The sequence below is a fragment of the Gadus macrocephalus genome, chromosome 11 (genome assembly GCF_031168955.1).
Source record: "Gadus macrocephalus chromosome 11, ASM3116895v1".
NCBI classification, from domain to species: domain Eukaryota; kingdom Metazoa; phylum Chordata; class Actinopteri; order Gadiformes; family Gadidae; genus Gadus; species Gadus macrocephalus.
The window spans coordinates 9,721,060-9,742,921 of NC_082392.1; the positions used below are offsets into that span (position 1 = coordinate 9,721,060).

Sequence of the window (21,862 nt, forward strand, 5' to 3'; positions counted from 1 at the left end):
GTGTGTGTGTGTGTGTGTGTGTGTGTGTGTGTGTGTGTGTGTGTGTGTGTGTGTGTGTGTGTGTGTGTGTGTTTTTACCTATGTGGTGAGGGGGGAGGGGGGAGGGGGGAGGGGGGGACCTTCCTCTTTGATTTGTAAAAAATGCATTACCTCCGAAATCAAACGGAAAATTACTCTGCTGCTGAAGCAAAACATACAGAGCAGAAGGGGGAAGAGTGAAGCCAAAACAAGGTGTGTGTGTGTGTGTCTGTGTATGTGTGTGTGTGTGTGTGTGTGTGTGTGTGTGTGTGTGTGTGTGTGTGTGTGTGTGTGTGTGTGTGTGTGTGTGTGTGTGTGTGTGTGCGTGCATGTGCTTGTATTTGTGTCCTTGTGTGTGTGAACTGATAGGATAGGGATAGAAGTATTCCCCAGTATAGATATGCTAGAGATAGAATGTCTACGTATAGATTCAAAAGCGTAGGAGGACTATAAGCATTGGGTCCATACAAACACCATATCTCCAGAAGAGGACTGACATGCACGCAGTAGTTCAAGGGTGCCTGGTTCCTGATACAGGCCGTCTCCAAACCCACGGGACCGGGGAGAAGGTATAGATTTCTACCACAACAACCCAGTAAATATGTAACATTTAAAGACCTACGCAAAGAAATGCCCTGGATATTATATTTAATGTCTAACTTTTTGAAGTCAGGCATGTCATAATTGTGCCAAGGCCGTTTCCCCGCCTGAAGTCGATTTTGGAGCCAATGGAATTCCCTGAGCTCAGAGTCAACGAACAGGGAACTATTATTTACATTATTATTATTATTATTATTATTATTATTATTATTATTATTATTATTATTATTATCATTATCATTATTATTATTATTATTATTAGTAGTAGTATTTTTATCATTATTATTAATTGCTAAATATTACTTTGGTTACTTGGGTTTGGGAAAGTATGTGCATGTTTAGGAACAGCACCCGTAAGCCAAGGATGAAGAATAAAGAAATAATCACATGAACGATTTGAACAAAAACCTTGAGTGAGAGAAATGCATTCAAAGTTGAACGCTCCAAAGAAATTTGAGAGAGCCGCCTGAAAACACGAAAGATGAAGAGGAAAGGGAGGAGAGCGGGTGTAAAAGGCCACAGTCCAAAGACTATACAGAGAGTGGGAGAGAGGGCAAGATCGAATGAGAGAGAGAGAGCAAGAGAGCGAGAGAGTGTGAGTTACTGAGACACGCACATACACACACACACACACACACACACACACACACACACACACACACACACACACACACACACACACACACACACACACACACACACACACACACACACACACACACACACACACACACACCCTCACACCGAATGTGAGAGAGGTTGAGGGAGGGTAGAAAGAGAGAGAGAGAAGAAAAAAGAAGGATAGAGAAATGCCTGGAGTTAGCAATAATAATTTATACAAACACACCTCAATAATTCACGTTTCATTTCAATGCTGCAGGGAAAATCCAAAATTCACAGAGCATAATTAAATAGAGGCAGAGTGATGGGAGCGATGGAGAGGCCAGCATTAAGATAACTGGGAAACAGCAGCGAGTGGGGCATGCCTACCATGGCAGCTTTGTAAAACAACACTGATGAAACTGTAATATCCAAACCAGGATTTCACCTTGTGCTCCCGTTGCTTGTCATGGAAACACGAGAAATCTCCTCTCCCCACTGCCGTCGGCGAGATGTTTTTCACGCATATGTTCTGCGTATACGAGGCGGTGTTATGATATAGGTCCCCGAGTGAGGCAACCTGGATATTGTGCATGGGTTCCCCCAAGTGGAGCCAGGAGAGGAAGAGTCAATATCAACGCTGGGCTGGGTTGAGGAAGTGTGTTGTGATGTTGTCAGGGAGGTATGGTGCTTTCAATCGAAGGGCTTGGTTGGGCTGGTTGGACTTTGTTGGTGTGAATGTACCCTTTAGATTAAAATAATAGTGCAAAAACAGATTTGGGCCGTTTGCTGTTGATACGATATGTCGATATATCTTTGAGAAAATAGTTATTTGGAGAAATGTGGAGCTCTTTGAGGCTACATTGATTAATATTGTATAATATCAGCGAGTCAGACATTTGTTATCATTAAGAAAATGGTTTAAATAGACCATTTCATGGTTTTATCATAATAATTGTTTTAGTTTTATGCAATACGGTCCCATAGATTCAAACTTTTGTTACATTCAGAGATTATGACTTTTTTTTTCCAACCTACTGAGAAAAAAGTTGAATATCACCCATTTTGTAATAGCAAACATCAATCCATTTTATTCCTCTATATTTCACATTTTTCACTAGGAGTGTCCACCGTGTTGCATCATACGCAACTTCAAGTGACCAGCTGAAGATCACATCCATTAAAAATCACATAAACCCTAACTTGCCATAACTCATATTGATCTAACATAACATTTGAACCCAACCTTCAACCCTTGGCAAATCAACTCTTTTTATTTTTTTTAATTACCTTCAATACTCTGCACTCTTCTACTTTGCCTGACTTAAACAATCTGAAAGTTCAGAATTTTCCTGATTCTATGGTACCTAATTCTATGGAACCTAATTCGATATAACCTAATTCTATTGAATCAAATTCTACAGAACTTCATTTTCTGGAACTAAATTATATGGTTGTAATTCTATGGATCCCAATTATATCAAACCAACTACTATGAAAGCCAATTCTATAGAAGCTGATTCTTTGACACCCAGTACTCCAGTAGTGTGTGTGTGTGTGTTTTTAATGTTTGTACATGGTTCCTGTGTTCAAGGTGTTGAGGAGGAATGGACTGTAACTGCGTGAGCGATCTGCTGCTTCCGCCTGTGCCAACCCTGTGGACGCCAGGTTTGACAAAAAGTATGAAACCCTTACCACTTCTAAATACCACTTCTGTTTGAACAAATGATGGAGCTCAGGTCACTCTATTGAAGAAGAACATCTTTGGCCTTTCATGTAACGTGTTTGACAGATTAAGTAGCTCGCTCTGAGATTCTATTTCTTCAAGCTGTTTCTATTAAGTTAGCGAGTGCTAGAATTACTTAAGGTTGAGTGAAAGAGCTTCCTAATTCTATTAGATATAAATGTGTCTGAGTGTGTGTGTGTGTGTGTGTGTGTGTGTGTGTGTGTGTGTGTGTGTGTGTGTGTGTATGCACAGGCCGGGCCTTATGCCCTCAAACTGCATCAATTGTCTGTCTCCCTGAGCGCTGTCATCATTCTCATGACCAATGTGTTGAAGCTAAAGGGCATTAGCACAGACTAACATTGCTTACGGCAAGCGGCGTGATATTAAACACATCATCCCTCACCCCTAGCCCTCATCACTCACCCAGACATCCATCCCCCATCCGCCCCACGGCAGGACCCGGCAGGACCCGGCAGGCCCCGAACTCATCCTGCCATTTTCCTGCTCTCTGTGCCTAGGCATCGCCTTCCCAGACTGGGCCTACAAGCCCGAGTCGAGCCCCGGGTCCCGGCAGATCCAGCTGTGGCACTTCATCCTAGAGCTGCTGCAGAAGGAGGAGTACCATGGGGTCATCGCCTGGCAGGGCGACTACGGGGAGTTCGTCATCAAGGACCCAGACGAGGTGGCCCGCCTCTGGGGGATCCGGAAATGCAAACCTCACATGAACTACGACAAGCTGAGCAGGGCTCTGAGGTACGGGTTCGTTATTTAGCCTTAAACTATGTTTGTGTGTTTGTGTGTGTGTATGTGTGTGTGTGTGTATGTGTGACACCACAGTCACTCTAAATGTCAGTCGATAACAGCATCTACTCTGTTCATATGAGCCATATCAAGAGGTTTACTGGGGCCGTATTTACAGAGGATAACACAATGTTTACAGGTAGATTCAATCCATACTGGTCACACACACTTGAAGCGGTGCACGCCTGTCCATCCCCACGCTGGTGAAAATGGAGAGAGTGCGATAAGGCTCTCCCAGGTGCTTGTCAATACCTTCAATTTCTCCTTATCTGCGGACGCCGTCAATGAAAGCCAACCATTGAGCCGCCAAATACAAAATTCAATAACGCTTCAGAATTAAGCCCTCCATGTGAAATTGCTTGGACTTTCTCAGAATGCACGACTCTATGCTCGCTCTCTGGTCTCTATAAGTTTGGGCTGGGGAAAAGTAACTTGCTCCAACGCTTGCCTGTTTAAGGCTACGCTATTACTATAATCTATACTTAAATAAGCACTTCTTGCCCTTAGCGCTTTACATTACCACGTCCCCACTTACACACACCACCCACGGTTCTTATGCAAATCCCCCCCCCCCCCCCCCCCGCGTTCCCTTGGCCTCTCGTTAATGGAGGCTGTCGTAGCGGTCTAATTGTTATGAATTGGCTGGGGCCGTAATTAGCCTTCTTGATTAGCCTCACTTAATTGCTCAATTAAGGGCCACGGCACAATTACCACGCAAAGCAGAAACACGCACACGCGGCGGCGCTGCGGAGCCCTGATACGCACCAATAAAACTGAGATGAATCAAATGCTGATTACCTGCAGTTAAATGCTGAGGTGGTACGCTGTAGTGGGGGTGGCCGGCCCCCAGGGGGCCACACACACTGAACACTAATAACACTAAACATATGAATACACACACACACACACACACACACACACACACAAATACACACACCTGCAAAAAACACTAAGTATAGGCATACACAAAAATACACAGACACACACAAAGACGCTAAACACACACACACACACACACACACACACGAAACATGCGCATACATAAAATCACACAGACACACACAAAGTCACTGAACACACACACACACACACACACACACACACAAACACAATACGCACACACACAAAAGCTCTCCAGTGCTGCATTGAAACTTCCATCTCACAGCAGTGAATTCCCAGGGTTTTTCAATTTGGAGCATCCCTATCCCCACTCTAACCACCACACTGCACCCAGCCACCGCCACCCCTCACCTGATTACCTGAACACCGAGCCCCCCATCTGGGCCAGATGGCTCCCCTGTCCCACCCCTCGCCATGGAGAACGCTGGCATCCTGGCAGCCTGTACACGGTGACACCCTCGGTGGGTGGCGCCGGAAACTGGCACGTTGACGGCTTGACAGGCCCAGCGGGAGACACCTGAGTGTGGTTACCATGGCGACGCGTCTCGTTCACCCTTCCGCACTTGCGTAAATGAAGGCTGCACCACTGTTGGACGCGGAGGAACAACCTAGTGGTGGAGTCTAAATCCTGAGTGTCCCTACTTAAGGCTTCCTCGCAGGGTGATACAAGAGGTCTTGTTCCTCGTATTGAACTACACTGTATTGAATGGAGTCCAGACATTGATTGGTGGAATGAGGAGGGTGAATAAGGAACAGTCGGGGGCCTGCATAACGATGGAGCCCGAAACCCTTTAAAACAACAATTCCTTTTGTTACATCAATGTCTTCCCTTTTTCCTCCTCCACTCTTGTTTTTAACATTAATCCCCCTTGATTCTCTCGCCCTCCCCTCCCTCCCCCGACAGGTACTACTACAACAAGCGCATCCTTCACAAGACGAAGGGCAAGCGCTTCACCTACAAGTTTAACTTCAGCAAAGTGGTGCTGGTCAACTACCCACTGCTGGACATGGCAAACTCCCCCTTCCTGCTGGCCCAGAACCACTTCACTAACGGGAGCTCCACAGCTCCCGACTGCAGCCCGGAGGTACGGGGGAGAGGGGAGACATGGAAGGAGGGAGGGATGGATGATGGAGGGAGGGAGGGTTGGATGGGATTTTGGTGGAAGAGATAGAGGGGTGCAGGCTGGTAAACCAAAGGACGGATGACTTGGAGGGAGATCTCCGGAGGCGAAGAGGTTAAGACATGCCAGCTCTTTGACCACTGTCTAGTTGTGTCGTCCTTATAATATATTACATAAAACCCACTCAAAAGCACAGTATCAAAGCTAGGGCTTCTAAGCCGACAATATAAAAATACCTGATGTCCACGGACTCCCAACCAAATTGTTTATTAACGGTGATTTGGTTGGCATAAGTGAAATCCATTTCATTGTAGTGATCTGCCAGGCAGAGTAGAGCAGCACCTGCTGAGCCCCTCATGCGGAAGAGGATGGATTGCATTCTCCATCTTTTATTCACCGTCTCTAACACAGCCTGCTGATGAGTGCTGTTACAGAGGATAATTTACTGGTAATTTTCCCTGGGAGATGGCAATTATTATTGAAAAACACTGACAGTGTGGTTAAAAAAAAGCCAATGTCTTTTTCGTTTTTTCCCGCCAATATCCCACAGTAACTGTACGCGTCCACTTGGTTTACAAAGACACATACTTTATGCATCCTTCATGTATATATTTAGAGAGTGCCCCATCAAACTCTGAACTGCAGTCAGAGAAGCCTTCACCCAACGTTTGTTTCTGCTCGTCCCTGCGGGGGATGGTACGTGGGCGGACACCGAGCGCAGGAGAAATGGCAGAGGAGCGGTTTCAACTCGTCCTTAAAACAAAATAAGGCCTTATCCCCCTCGTCTCTCCCTCTCATCCCCCGTCGTCTCCGATGGCGTAGCCGCCTGCTTTCGATTGGCAAATGAAAGAAATGGAAAGCAACTGGGGCCCCATCAGATCAGATCAATGACATCAATGACAGGCCATTAATGGCGTTTGTTAAGCACGGCAGATCATCAGGCTTGGAAGTACAGTGCTGCCTTTCAAACCTACAGCGCCGATGGCTGTGACACACGCTATCGATCCCCTCTGCCCTCTTAGCCTCCTGAGATTTAACACTTCCATTTATTTTCCCTGCTTTTATTTTGAAAGGACTCTTTTTAATAAGACGAGTTAATAAACACACGATAAGCCCTCAGTAGAGGACACTTCAGGACTGTGAAGCCGGAAGAGGCAATTGCTTGCTCTCTGTTCTGCACACACACACACACGCACACACACACAAAAACACACACACACACAAACACAAACACACACACACACACACACACACACACACACACACACACACACACACACACACACACACACACACACACACACACACACACACACACACACACACACACACACACACACAAAAACACACACACACAAACACAAACACACACACACACACACACACACACCAACCTTCTGACTGACTCCATCCCCTTAGAGTCCTCAGATTGCCCTCAGAATGTCCTCGTGTCTCTGGCATACCTGCATGTTTAACGGTGGGCCTCCATCGGTCGTCCTGCCTTTGAGGTTCTGAGCTTCCATCCTCCTTCCCATCCTGCTCTCCAAAACCCCATCCCTTGGTCAGGCTCCCCTGGTACTGGCTTTTATCCTGCCCTTGCCAGATACACTGGTGACCGTTAGCATCTCTCAGCAGGGAACCACCCCCACCACCACTATCTGAGGACTTCATCCAGACCAGTGCTCGATTCTATGGGAAGAGGTTGTGCTGTTGCAGATTTAGTCGTTATCTTTTGATGACTAACTCTACTTCCCTTCTCTCCCTCTCCCTCTCTCTTTCTCTCTCTCTCTCAGGCGCTGCAGTCTCTGTTCCCCCGCCTGCCGGACTCAGGGCGGGTGGCGTCCCTATTCGACCGCGGGGCCACGGCCCCCAGCCCAGAGGGGGACAAGCTCAGGCTGGACGCCTTCCCCTTCCTCAGCTCAGGTGGGTCTTAAGCACACCGTCTCCGTGGCCGGTGGAGGTTTCGAAGGATTTTCAATGCAGCCCATCGGGTAGCGTAGTGGTAAGAGTGTCGGGGTGGACTTCCAGACGAGAGCTGCTGGGTCCCAGACCCGAGGTACACGGCTGCCTATCTGAAGGCTCCGCTAAGCATGCATCTGAAGTAAAAAATATATATTTTTGGAATGAGGATTAAGAATAATTAAAAGGAGAAGAAGTGAGGAAGTGTGACCATCGGCTGAATGGGTGTCAGGAGGGCTGGTATTAATAAAGTTTTGAAAGAAGAGATTTGGGGTGAGGAAAGCCTTCCAAATGGAGGAGGAACCTGGGTTGATTCATATGTGCTGGATGGAGGAGGGGGGTGGTGATTTTTAGAGGAAGTAGGGGAGCTGGTTGTCCCGACGACGCCGTGGGCTGAGGCAGCGTCCTTCAGGTGAGGAGCGAGGCCGGGGTAGAGCCTTCATTATGCACCACTTCCTGCCAGGGGGACAGACCCCAGCAAGGTGGAGGAATCATCATTCACACACCTATGTTCGTATGATCATTAGCATTGGCCCTTCTATACGGTGTATGTATGTATGTGTGTGTAAGCGTAATAAATGATGTGTGCATTTGTGTGTTGGCCCGTCAGTATATGTTGTAGGCTTTACCTTCAAATCTACCGCAGCTATGGGTTTCAGTGCCAATGTGTTGCAGTAGATGAAAATAGATGAATAGTGTGCTCAGAGATATGTATGTACTGTACATGCATGAACATATGGCTGTCTGTGTGTGTGTGTGTGTGTGTGTGTGTGTGTGTGTGTGTGTGTGTGTGTGTGTGTGTGTGTGTGTGTGTGTGTGTGTGTGTGTGTGTGTGTGTGTGTGTGTGTGTGTGTGTGTGTGTGCGTGTGTGTGCGTGTGTATGCATTCCACACACACATGCACATGCACACACATAGACACATAGACACACACGCACGCTGAAACACATACAGCCCCTCTTCACAGAGACACACATGTACTCCTCATCACACAAGCAGCCCCCCTCATTCTGTTTGTCCTCAGGTCCTTTTACCCCCTTCTTCCCTTCTCAACCTCCTCTCCCTCCCATGTGTCCCCCATGTCCTAATCCCTTCCCAGGCAGGAAGGCCCTAATTGAGGGTGCAGGCTTCAGTTTGTGGCCTGTGGGCGCCCATTACTGTGTTTTCATAAGCAAGTGAGGCCTGCCTGACTGATTCAATATTCATGTGTCTGGCAGCTACTCCTGGCCCAGCACACACAGATTTCAGCACTGTCAAATTAGCCCTGCATAGTAAATAACAGAGTGAGGAAGGGAGGGAGGAAAAGGGAGAGAGGAGGGAGCCAGAGAGAGGGAGAAATAGTAAAACTAACAGAGAAGCTCGGGAAAGAGAGAGAGAAGCTCGAGATAAAGGTAGATAGAGGGAAAGAGAGAGCGAGACAGAATGTTTGAGTCGGTTGTCAGTTGGAAGGAAGTGTAGTTGGTTCGAAAGGAATTATTTTGTTTGTTCAATAAAATCGAAATTTAAGCATCTTCTCAGCATTACCTTATTCAATTTTTTTCTGTTGTCCAATGCTACGACATGCACTTATAATGATCCATTGTGCTGCACCAGTACATTTCTAAGACAACATACAGTTTCTTGTACATGAGACCAAGTGAATAAGTAATTATATTTTATTCTATCTTTATTTTTGTAAATACCTTTTACTGTGCTCTATCTACACAAGATTAGTCAAGGTCCTTGAAGTACAATTTATTTGTGAATGTGAAAGAACAATCTAATAGATTTGGCTCTTTATTTCCAATGTTTGGCACAGAAATGCAGATCTGTTTTTGTGTTTTTCTACTGCACCACCTTGAAGTGGGTGTTCAGCACAGTACTGGCATGCATAAATGTTCTATCAGGTCTTTTTTTCTATTCAAGCAAATGTGCCAGAATTAGCCCCTGTGGCTTCTGATTAGACTTGCTAATACCACAGAGCATAATTAGTCAACATTCTTGGATGTTGTATGTCAGGAAACCTTTGGCCCTCTCTGAGCACTAACGTCTGTGGATCTTCCTTCCCAGGTGCTCCGTGCTACTCCAAGCCCCCCTCTCTACTGGGGCCCTACCCCCGAAGCCCCCCCTTCGACTATCCATGGGGCTTCAACCCCTACCTCCCAGGGGCCTTCTCTCTCAACAACTGCCCCAAACTGCCCCCCGGCTCCCTCTACCCCTCCCACTTCTACCCCAACCCGCTGCAGAGCAGTCTCTCCGGGCTGCCGCACCCCTTCTCCTCCCTACTGCACCCGGGTGGCGATGCGGGCGACAGGGCCGGCACGGGGCCAGCGGGGGCCACCAATGGCACGGTGGGGGGCCCGGCAGCCAGGCTGGGGCTTCCTCCGTACCCGGTCAGCATGTCCATGGGCCGGACCGACCTGCTCAGCGGGGCGGGGCTCGGAGCTCGGGAGGGCTCCCCTCCCGGTGTGGGGGGGCTGGGCATCGGGCTGGGCCTGGCGGCCGGACCCCCGGGGACGCGCCCCCAGAGCCCCTCAGAGCGGAGGGGAGGGGTGAAGCAGGACCCGGAGTCGGACTCTGACCTGGAGATCACGGACCTGAGCGACTGCAGCTCGGACAACGAGAACGACCACGAGTTCAGCAAGGCGGCCAGGAGCCGCTCGCAGATCATTTTGGAGGGAAAGAAAGGGGGCATGCTGCCACCCCTGTCCTCCTCCCTCCCGCCTCCCATGTCTCCCCACCCCCTGAAGAGCTTGGTGCCCCTCACTCCTCCTCGGCCCTCCCTCCCCCCCTCCCTCTCCCCCTCCTTGGCTTTGCATGAGCGGCACAGGGAGACGGAGACGCTGAAAATGATCCACAGCTAATAAAGCATCACCGGCCTCCTCCATGCTCCTCGTCAGTCTCTATACTTCTCTTTATCTCTCCTTTCATTGCTTCTACATAGAGTTGTGCTTTTAATTTATTAATTTATTGTTTATTTTGAATTGCCCCACTAATCAAACCACTGCGTCTCCAATTCTGAACCTTTTCCACTAAAGAAAGTTTAGTTTCTTTTTCTGAATGGTTCTTTTTTCTATCAAGCTTTTTTCATTTGCAAACAGGACAATATCGTATTGACTTGTCCACTGCCATTAACAGCGGGGAATTCTGTGTGTGTATGGTATCAGGCTGCCAACGACAATTGTGTCCAACTTCGCTTTCTGTACATTGTTCTATGGTTTGCTGACTTGTTTAAAGCATTGCCAGCAGCCCTTTTCAATTCCCTGTGCAGCGGTGCATTAGTGGGGAAAGGTAGCGAGGTGGTAAAATACCTGCTTTAACAAACATTAACAACCTACTTATACAAAAGGAACTGAATAACAAATAGTGCTCCAAATCGACCCAATTTCATAGATTTTGCCCTGTGATCCCTGATATTTAGAATGTTTTATTTTAAAGACACAGTCAAACATTGCCACCTAGTGGTAGAGATCCGACTGTCTCGTCAGTTGAATTGCTGATCTTGTGCGTGAGATTTTAGACCCAGTCCATTTTTGCACTGACTTGTTACTTTAATCCGTTTTTTTGTGTGAATTATTCAAATGGTTCAAACCCATATTTATTTCAGTGTATACATGTAGTAGTGAGTTTTTATTTTGTTGTGCGTGGAAGTATTTCCTACGTATTTTATAAAAGGAAAGAAAAAGAGCAGTGGGAGCTTGGCTAATCTAAAATTTGTATGAATATTTGTGTATATATTTTACTATGGTGTATATATATTCACTGTAATATTCACTATTCTAAGATGTTACTGTATTGTTGTGATTTAATTCAATATTTAAAAAAAGTTGCCTAGGTATGTCAAAGATGAATTTATTAATGGCAGAAAATCTGTGTTCTGGAAATGTTTTGCTATGTTAAGGACTGAGTTTGCAATGGGAATTGTCTTGGAATTTCTCAACCCCAATTAACTGTGCCCTTTGGTCATTTTTCTAGATGCCCTCTGTACAAAACCCTTTGGGTTTAAAATATGCCGGTGGACTTATTTTTTATAGTTATAATTCACCCAGTGTAACTGTACTGTAATTAGTCAAATGTGATAAATATTGGTCTATGTATTTCTTTTTCCTTCCAACACCTGCCCTGAAAACCCATGTTGATTATTCTCTAATCAATGAGTTCTGTCCATTCCAGCAGTGGAGAAAAGGGTATTTGCATAAAGACATTAAAAATGGGAAACAAAAGGATAATTAAAAATAAAATCTTTATCAGATATAATCAGAACGAAACGAGCAACAAACAAATGTCCTTTCAGGTGCCCTGTTTCTTCTTACACAGAGTGCAATACTTCCACATATTGTACAGCGTTATAACCTAGGCCTACAGTTTGTTAAGCAGTAGCGCTATACTATTAGTTGTTAAAGCTTTATTGTAAAGTTAATGTAAAGCTCTATGTTTGTTAAGTTGCAGCAGGACAAGCCCTGGGTCATGGCTGTATGGAGTACACTAGCAGCTGTAAATACTGTTTCCTTTGTGTGTGTGTGTGTGTGTGTGTGTGTGTGTGTACACATCCAAAATGACCTTGCAGTGGTTTTTACCTGTCACTTTTGTTTGTTTCACTGTAATGAGGAAAATTGAAGCGAGCAAAATAGGAAGAAAAGATTCATATCTTTCAAAAAGCAATAAACATTGTCGCAGAGAGTCGTGACCCGTGTGGACATGGAGTTCTTTAAATTCAAATGAATTCTGAGGATTTTTGGGAAGCTCTTTATAGGTGTTCGTGCAATCAAATGTCTCTCGGTACACAAATATTGACCATCATAGTCAATTTTCTTCTGATTAAATGTAGAACTACTTATTCTACACCAGCAGCCACACAAACCTGCAGGGAAGCATAGTATTCAGAAGGCTGTTTTTAATTCCTAGATGTTACCAGACGTACCAGAAGTACAAGGACTATCGTAACATAATTATCTATGTTTATAAATGTCCCTATAAAGACACACAATTGTGTTTTTGATGTTTTTTTTTAATTGTTACAGTTGCCTCCCAATAGGGACAGACCACAGCATCAGCGTTATTCCCCCCTTTCTTCATGTGTTGATGGTACCCTAGATTGTAGTGTCTCTTGGAACCGATGTGAAAATATTGTATCTTTTTCAGATGTAATCACAGCCTTGAGGTGTTATCATGTTTTCTCAAAAATTACATAGACAATTTACTAACATCTCATTGACCTATCTTAATAATTTCATACATTTGGAAAAAAAGAAACTGAAAAAATCACTATTGATTGTTCCTATTATACATTATTATATTGTTCCGAACACAAATCTTTCAATACAAAAGGACAACAAATAGAGAGTAGGCCTATAACATTTACTGAAAAATCAAATATATCGAATTGATCTAAATAATTCAACACATTTATTAAAAATACCAATAATAGATTATTGAACATGTGGTACGACTACTTCTTACCACATTTAAAAGCCATGGTGTATGTTCGATCAATGAATACAATTAAATATTACAAAATGTATAGTTGTACTCGTGATTACCACGGGGTGGCGCAGTAACGCATAACATGAACACTGAAGTATTTCTCCCAGCACGCTTGGAAGGAAGTTCATGTGAAGCATCAAGATGAGCGCAAATTAAGTTTTGTTTGAACTGGCCGCAATGCCCTTGGTTTATAAACAGATCATCAATAACCAGGTGCAGGTTTAATGTGGAGTCGTGAAATTATTTAACCCAAGAATAGGCCTTATAGCACTGGACAATACAACAACACGTAGTTATTTTAGTCATAAGTGGACTATTTGAGATGAAGAAGGGACCCTTTGAAATATAGACATTGCTCAAAGATGTTATAGGCCTATGTGTTGCGACTGACATGTTCCCCTGGTAAGCCCAATGCATATTTGTTGTGCTATTAACTGGGACAGAGCTTGTGAAGCAATTTGATAATCTGAATAAGAAAAATATAAATATTTATAGACATTAACTTTTTGTTCAGAGATGGACTAGGCTCAAGTATGCATGCTATAAATTGTTGGCATAATTCAATACGAGCAAATAAACATTCATAAAACAAAATTGCGCTGAAACATTAAATGTCTCGGTCATAAAGTGGCCGGCATAATGTCATTTCTTGCACACTGTTAACACCATAGAGAACGAAAAAGACCGCTGCAAACGTGAAGGAGTTATGGGGGGACGGATTATTGTGTAACACAGTGCGGAAACAAACCATATTGGATTTTTTTTTCTTTTGACAGACAGGAAAAAAGGGCAAAAAGTTGCAATATAGTTTTATAAGTTGTAAGCACCGCTCCCCGAGTCAGTCGGTGTTACGAAGCAATAACTGGACATTTACCATACGCGTAATATCAAACGTTATTCAGGCAAAGGTTTTGAATTCAGAGTTTTACTTCCGCGTACAATGTTTTTTTCCACTGACATACGGCAACTTCTGAACAGGAAACCCTACTAGACAGTAGTCTTGCGTTTTCGCTGTAAGTAAAGGTGAGTCAAGTGGCTGCATTTACATGTCTATAACCATGTGTTGTAACTGCGTTCTGGTTTTCCGGCTACCTTTTATAGAAAATACGGCAGAGAAGATTTGGTCGCTGTAGAGAAAAGGCTTTATTCGCTTGGCGGAGCAGAGCGTACAGCGGGGGTTTAGGAATGTTGTGTATGGCTACAATGTCACAATGTTGTAGCAGGACACGCACCACCCAGCCGTTCACTACACAACCTCATGCTTCCGTAGATGATCATGCCAGCCTTCAATTGTATTTTGAAGGCCACACGTATTTGTACGTCTTCCATCTCTAGCGACTAGTGGTTATTATGTTTTGTGTTTCTCCCCATCTACCGTTGATTAATTAGCCTACTTGCATTGGTGATGCTGATATAGATCTATTGCATTGTTTCATAGAGGTTTGCACTTTTCTGGGGTTTTATCCGGTTGCTTTTTGGTTTCGTTTTTCTTGGGGCTTACAGACCTAACTATAATAAGAGTAGTCTCTATGTGATGTTTGTATGCATGTAGGCCTATGTATGTATGTATGTATGTATGTATGTATGTATGTATGTATGTATGTATGTATTTTCTTGAGAACCATTGATCCGATCGATCCGATATCAGCAACTGCATTGTTGTTTATATTCGTTGACTTGTTCGTAGTCCCGACTTCAGACAGCAACAATGTTATAATAGCCTTCACATGTAGGCCTACTTAACGTTAGTATGGCTACAAAACGACAATAATTCAACCTTCGATTTATATTTAGAACAAGCTCTCAATTCATACTGCGTATACAACTATTGTTACTGTCAATAACCTATTGAATTTCTATTTCACAAACGACCACTATGATAATTCGGTATTATTTAGATTTCTTCTCATTTGCCCTTCCTCTCCTCTATCCCCTCCCCCTCGTCTAACGCCCGCCACTCATTAAACAGCAGGAGCACTGCAGAGGAAACTCAATCATCCGGAATACATATAATTGATTACCAAATATACATATGTGGTTTTTGCAGACTGATTAACACTCTAGAATTAGTCTGCAACTTAATGGCTCAGGGCTAATTTAAACTTTTTGAAACTGGTGATGTTGGTTATGTCTGTTTGCAGTATTAATATGCTTTTAAAATACGGCGCAGATTTCCAATACGACATCATAGTTATAATATCCTGTCATTGTTGCCATTGCAAATCTATCTGATTCTTTCTCCTGTCAGGTAATGCATAGAATTATATGATATTGAATTATATATAAAATAGTTAATGAACATAGATCATTAACTATCATGGGATTCTTACAGTTGTATTAGACCTGGCAAAGTTTGAAGGGTTTGATGCATTCAAACTAGCACTATGTTTTATGTGACCAGCCAGCCAGCTATCCAGCCTGGTAGACAGTCAGCCCCTGCAGCCGAAAGACCAGAATCAAGCCCAGCCACTTCCTGCCCTGCTCTGTTAGACTGGTGAAACACAGGACAGCACATATCATCTCACTCCTTTCCCTCCACTCTGTCTATACCTCTCTCTCCTTGTGATCTCTCTGTCCCTCTCCTTCGGTCTAAACCTTTTGCATGTGCATACTTGCCTGCAGCCCAACAGCGGCCATCTCTTCCTTTTTTAAAGAATGTTGACTTTTTAATCTCAGTCCCCTGATCTTCACCTTTAGACCCCCCACTCCTCCCTCCCCCAAACCCTCTCTCTTTGTTGTCGTGGGCGTGCATTTAACACACATCTTCATGTATCTAATTAGACGCTAACTGTTTTTGCACACAGGTGCACCTGCTCTTGCAATATCAACCTTTTAACAAAGGTGGTAGCAAACAGCTACCCAGACCTGACACCTTCTACACACACACACACCCACACACACACATACGCACACACACAGAGAGCTTGTCCTGAGGGCTTGCATGGGAAGCTAATCTTTTACCTTAGTTAGCGTTGCACTTCAAAGAGAAGGCAGGTATTCCTCTCTGGCTGCAGCAGGTCTGAGTCTCAGGGAGCACATAATAAGAGACAGACGGACAGTGAGGCTCGGCCAGATCCAAGCTTTACTCCTGCTGGCCCCATTTATTACAGAGCTCATAGCTTCAGTCAAGTGAGGGGCACTCATTTCCCATGCATGATCTGAGGTGTGTGTGTGTGTGTGTGTGTGTGTGTGTGTGTGTGTGTGTGTGTGTGTGTGTGTGTGTGTGTGTGTGTGTGTGTGTGTGTGTGTGTGTGTGTGTGTGTGTGTGTGTGTGTGTGTGTGTGTGTGTGTGTGTGGCTTCACATCAATCCTAATAACTACCATCAAAGCTACACTAGGGTCAAAGCAACAAAACTGGTAGTGCGTAAATGTGATTGTGAGGTAGCTTGTTGTAAGGTGGGGTCACTGCGTGCACTGATACACATCCAAGCTCAAGGGAGTAAGGATGTAAGAAATTCTATTCTATTCCATCGCAATAATAGCTAGCACTCATAGCTAGCTCGACCAAGTCACGCTCCCTCCGCTCTATGTCTCTCTCCCTCTTTGTGTCAAAGCAAGCCACACCCTGTAGAGTGTAGATTTGATTTTGTATGTTTAGATTTCCAGGATGGGCCAGCGTTGGTTAACTCTTGCATGGTTACCCTTACCTGTCGAAACATGAACGCAGAGGAACCAGAGTTGGCGGTTACCGTGGCAGATTACCTGCCAACTCCAATACACATTCTATCCTATTACGACATTACATATTACCTGAAGGTGCGATTTGATCAATGTCTTAATGATGTGTGCGTGCGCGCGTGTGTGAGAATGTGCTATAGGGGCAGACGTTATCCATCCCTGCCCTCTCAGACCGCTTTATTTACATCAAGATCAGAAAATGAGACCCCGCAGAAAACCGTGTGTGGATTGTGTACGGCTGAGAGAGTGAACCCTCAGGAACCAGAGGTAGCTTAATTACCAATAGTAATTAATGCTATTTATTTAGGCATGGAGGGGGTACGGGGCGTCCCATGCCTAACCCTCAAGGCTGCCTGCAGGCAGACTGCGGAAGCCGGGCTTCCAACTTTGAAACCGTTCACCTGGGAGTCTCCCCCCCTCGACTGTTCTGTGTAAATGCAGCCTATGTTACTGTGCTGTTGTTGTGTTTTTATTTGGCACGAAATGCCAGTAAAACAGTGTGCCTTTTGTAGCAGCCCAAACCTCACACTACCCAACAGGTAGGACATGGAAAAAGCTGTCTGATTCTGCCCGAAGTGTGACTCAGACGGACAGCTGGAGAAATAAAGAGGGAGAGAGACCGAGAGAGAGCAGTAGAGAGAGGGAGAGAATGAGCTCTTTCATTCCAGTGGTCTGGATGGAAAAAAAGGATAAGCGAGGCTAAAGTTGTAGAAATGGTGTTTACCCATGTTGAGTTGGTGTAGGTGTGTGTCTAAGTGTGTGTGTGTGTGTGTGTGTGTGTTGGGGGGAGGGGGGCATGTCGAATATAGCGTGGGCTGACCAGTGATGTGCTCGTAGGTGAAGCTTAAACATGCAAATGTATTTCATACATCTTATCTGCTAAAATGCCATCCACATAGAAAACCCAACAGAGGTACACTGGATCTGAACTATGAAAGGGTCACTATGTAGTATTAAGGCAAGGCAAGGCAACTTCATTTATATAGCACTTTTCATGCATGAAGCAGACTCAAAGTGCTTCACATAGAAACATTCTCATACAATAAAATAGATAAGTAAAAGAAAACACAGGCAAAGCTCAAAAATGCTTTGTCATGTATTCACTGTCTCTCTGGTATCAGATCATGTATTAACTGTCTCTCTGGATTTAAGGAAAAATAACATTAAGTGTCTCGAGCACTCAAATAAAATACACTGGCTACTGAATCCAGCACAGCAATAACATCACTGTATTTATCCCGAGGGATAAAAAAAAATGTATATATATATATATGCAAAAGAGTATACCAGAGAGGGATAATAACTAGATTATAAGTCATCATATAGGCTGCACCATATGGTTCTGCCATTGCACACTTAGTGGCGAATTGAAATATTGGCGTGCCTCTCAGGATCTGCACGGAGCTCCTGGACCAGATTGTGGCATACCCCCTGTTCTTGTTTACGTTCATTGATGGGGTGCACCCAAACCCTTCGTCTTCTCCTTGCCCGCCTACAGCGCAGGAGAAGAAGGGCAGCCCCCCTCTGTCTGGCAACAGTTATTTGTTCCATTGCGTTCCGTCTCTTTGCTGCCTCTTAAGAAGCATCCAGCAAATCAGACTGGGCACATGACAGACTGGCTCCCTATGTAGATATAATAATTCTCATTCTAAGGTAACAGAAACATTATATACTAATTACAACATGCTAAAATAATACGATATTCCATTTATGCCGAATCAGTTTGGCTAGATGGCACTGAATTCTACACACAATCGTAATCACTGTCATACTTAAGTTTTACACACTAAATAATTAAATACGATTGATAAAACTTGACAGTTGGCTACTCTATGTGGTAATGTAGCCCATGACATCATTTAGTAAGTTCCTACGGGTACCTTCAGGTCAGCATAGGCAACGGTAGCGGGCTGGAAAGGATGGGGCGGAGTCGGTAGCATCAGCAATATTATGTTACCCTGCCATAAGAGCCTATTTTATTGAGTGTTCTGAGTTTTGTATTGGCCATGTGCAAAGAGATGGCAGATCCTGTAAACGCCAAAGGGATGTCAGAATCCAGGTCAAACGGCTTCTACAGAGCATAGCAGGCCAGATTTACGTGGCCCATTGGTTCCTTGAAGTCCCCCCTCAATGGACTCTGGACAACATATGCGATCACCTATACTTCAGAATGAATGAAATACTGTGCTGCTTGTCCCAACCGCTAATAAAGCCCTCAGAGTTTGGCTTGAGCAATCTCTCTCTCACACACACACACACACACACACACACACACACACACACACACACACACACACACACACACACACACACACACACACACACACACACACACACACACACACACACACACACACACACACACACACACACACACTCGCACACACTCGCACTCTGAAGCAGTCAAGCAAAGCTGAAGGTTGGCTATGAGCTGCCAATCCATGCCAGTCCATGTGCGCTGGCCTATCAAATATTTCCATGAAGTCTATGACCTCTGCATCAGGACAGGGGGAGGGGGTGAGGAAAGATATGGTGGGATGTGCAGGGAGAGAGGGGGGAGGGAGAAGATAAGCCATTTGGCGCTAGGATTGGCATTTAACGCCTGAAAGCGAAAGAGAGAGAAGGAGAAAAGTAGGGCATTGGGGTTGTGGCACACCCCGTAAGAGCCCTGGGGAGAGGCTGGGCCTTGTTGATTGGCCCTTGGTAATCATGTGGAGAAGGGGGTTCCTGTAGCCCCAGAGTGGCGCCGCAACTTGTCATTTTAGATATTGTCGAGAAAAACAAAGCGTTTTATAGTCTGGTGATGTTGGCAAAGAGGCTGGAATGGATGCAGATGCTCTGACATTGGGGTGGTTGGGTTGGTAAGGGGGGAGGGGGATTGGCTGATAACGAGGGAGGAAAGTGAGGCTGTTAACGGGGGAGGGGTGGTGGGACTGGTAAAGCGGGTTTGTGTGTGGGGCGGGGGGGCTGGGCAGCAGCGCAGTGTCATGTTGAATGTACAGGAATCAGTTGAGGGAAACACCAAGGAATAAACCAAATGGAAAAATAAATTCCAAGTATATGTGACATTTTTTGGAAAAGTATGAAAATGCTCTGGGAATGGGAGCATACAAAACGTAAATGGATTTGACCACTGGCATCCCAGAAGCAGATGCGCAGAGTAGAGACCTCAGAAAGAGGTTGTTGTTTGCCTTTCTTTACTAGGTATAATCTTATTTTAGCAACTACACAATGATTGTTAAATGCCCCTAATATGCTCCCTCCATTAAGGTTCTCGCTGTTTAGAGGGAGATCTTACAACAGCCGCTCATGTTATGTTGAAGGTATAAACAGAAGAGAGCGGTAAAGATGGATGGAAAGTGAAGTTAAAGAGGGGAAAAAGAGAGTGAATAGGGCTGAGCGGATGAACGGAACAAGAGCGTAGGGATGTGTGCCGGAAGAGGATGTGGTAGAGAAGATGGAGAGGAAAAACCTAAGCTAGAGCTGCGCGTTTTCACCCTCTCTCTAGCTCACAGCATCCCACAAATCTCTCTTCCTCTAGTTTTATTAACTGTTCTTGGCTCTTCGATAGTTTCTGCCTTTCTTCTATGTTCCTTCAGAATTAACTGGGTTTAACTGCTCTCTACTCTGGTCTGGAAGGAAGCCATCTTGAACACACAGATTAGCTGTGAATAATACAGAACAACCTGCCCCGTCCTTGTCCTGTAGCAATTAACATTGAACAGGACAATCAGGCCATTTTGGACGTTCCTGACATGATATATTCCCCTTCCAAACATAGTGAATCTGATGCCTTTCTTAAATAAAATTGATCTTTCAAATGATGGCTGACGTTGGTAGACATTTTCAACAGTTTGTGCTACTGTTGGCTGCTAGCGAGGACAAACTGTAAGCCAACTGTCTGTTAGGCTAGGCTGGGAACATAGATTATGTAGTAGTAATGATGATGATAATGTGAATGCATATTTTTCTTTTTCCTTGCTGGTATTCTCACACAAATATCTTGTAAGATTGCAATACATTTTTTTAAGTGCAATTTTATAATGATGGTTTGATATAGCTTTAGTTGCTCTGCCTCGATCTATCTGACTATTCACCTGTCAAAGTAACAATCCTTTTCAAACATCTGAGAGGCTGATCATTAGCATTGCTGAAGAGGATATTGAGGTTTACGGCTGGGTGACTGGGCTTCCTAAAGTTGCTAGTGAGACTAATGGGTGTTTAAGGTGGTTCTTCCTAGCTAGTTCATACCGAGTGGTTAGTTATCGGGTGGCTGCCAACGATTATCCATTATTGTCCTGAGGTAGCTGTGATATTTTACACACGCATATTATGATCTTTTCTGTTAGCTTCTGTCCATTTGGTTGTGTGTGTGATTGGGGGGGGGGGGGGGGGGGGGATTATTTGTCCTGTGATCTCTTCTCACACTCTTTCTGTGTGTCCGTTGCATGCAGCAGAGTTTCCATTCGCTATCTTTTTGTGTTCCTCCTTTGCACCGCATCTGCCCTTTTCTTAATTTCCTGCTACTGCATGTCCCCTCGTTTGGTTTCTGCTTCCCCTTCTATAGAACTCAGATGGGAGGGTCAACGTCGTATATCCGAGAGAGGCTGCTGAGACAACCGTAATGTGCCGTGAATTAGAGTTTGTAGAAAGTGGGCAGTTATGTAGTTGGACGACATGTAGGAACCCTGAGGCAATTGTACGACATTTGAGGACCACAGCAACAATAACTACTCATTCTTCTCCTTCCTCTCTGGTCTAGTTTCACAGAGGTTGGGCTCTAGGTGATTCCTTCCTTATTTCAGTGCATTGATGAACTTTAAGATGGAGGGAGGGGATTTCACGTACTATTCATCTTCCGCCTTGGTAGACCTGCTGCATTTTGTAGTTCCTCTATCCTTTATCCCTCTTTTCTCGTTCCCTCCGTCTTTCTTTGTTCAATCTAGCTTCTATTTAACTTTTGCAGATAGGTCAAAAAGGAAATTACTTTGATAGCT

At 44.6% G+C, this 21,862-nt stretch overlaps 2 protein-coding genes across 7 annotated transcripts in view; both read left to right on the forward strand.

Moving 5' to 3' along the window:
- The first annotated feature begins 2,788 nt into the window (after positions 1-2,788).
- On the forward strand, positions 2,789-12,390 carry erfl1 (Ets2 repressor factor like 1). Its single transcript, XM_060064154.1, has 5 exons — positions 2,789-2,898; positions 3,463-3,697; positions 5,550-5,730; positions 7,560-7,689; positions 9,774-12,390. Exons 1-5 carry the CDS (start codon positions 2,826-2,828, stop codon positions 10,565-10,567), a joined length of 1,413 nt encoding a protein of 470 aa, XP_059920137.1. The 5' UTR covers positions 2,789-2,825; the 3' UTR covers positions 10,568-12,390.
- A 1,520-nt stretch (positions 12,391-13,910) lies between these two features.
- Positions 13,911-21,862, forward strand: part of arhgef1b (Rho guanine nucleotide exchange factor (GEF) 1b) — a 38,317-nt gene continuing 30,365 nt past the window's right edge. For 3 of the 6 annotated variants that reach the window (XM_060064133.1, XM_060064131.1, XM_060064130.1), the window contains exon 1: positions 13,912-14,210. The gene's annotated coding sequence lies outside the window, so the exon portion shown is untranslated. Of the gene's footprint in view, positions 14,211-21,862 lie in introns of all 6 variants that reach the window. The other 3 variants (XM_060064127.1, XM_060064129.1, XM_060064132.1) reach the window with 2 other exon arrangements.

Excerpts from the sequence above, each read along its gene's own strand:
- erfl1 (XM_060064154.1), top strand. The coding sequence starts at position 2,826 with ATGGACTGTAACTGCGTGAGCGATCTGCTGCTTCCGCCTGTGCCAACC. Across the intron at positions 5,731-7,559 it reads CTCCCGACTGCAGCCCGGAG|GCGCTGCAGTCTCTGTTCCC; the intron begins GTACGGGGGAGA and ends TCTCTCTCTCAG. Across the intron at positions 7,690-9,773 it reads CTTCCCCTTCCTCAGCTCAG|GTGCTCCGTGCTACTCCAAG; the intron begins GTGGGTCTTAAG and ends CTTCCTTCCCAG.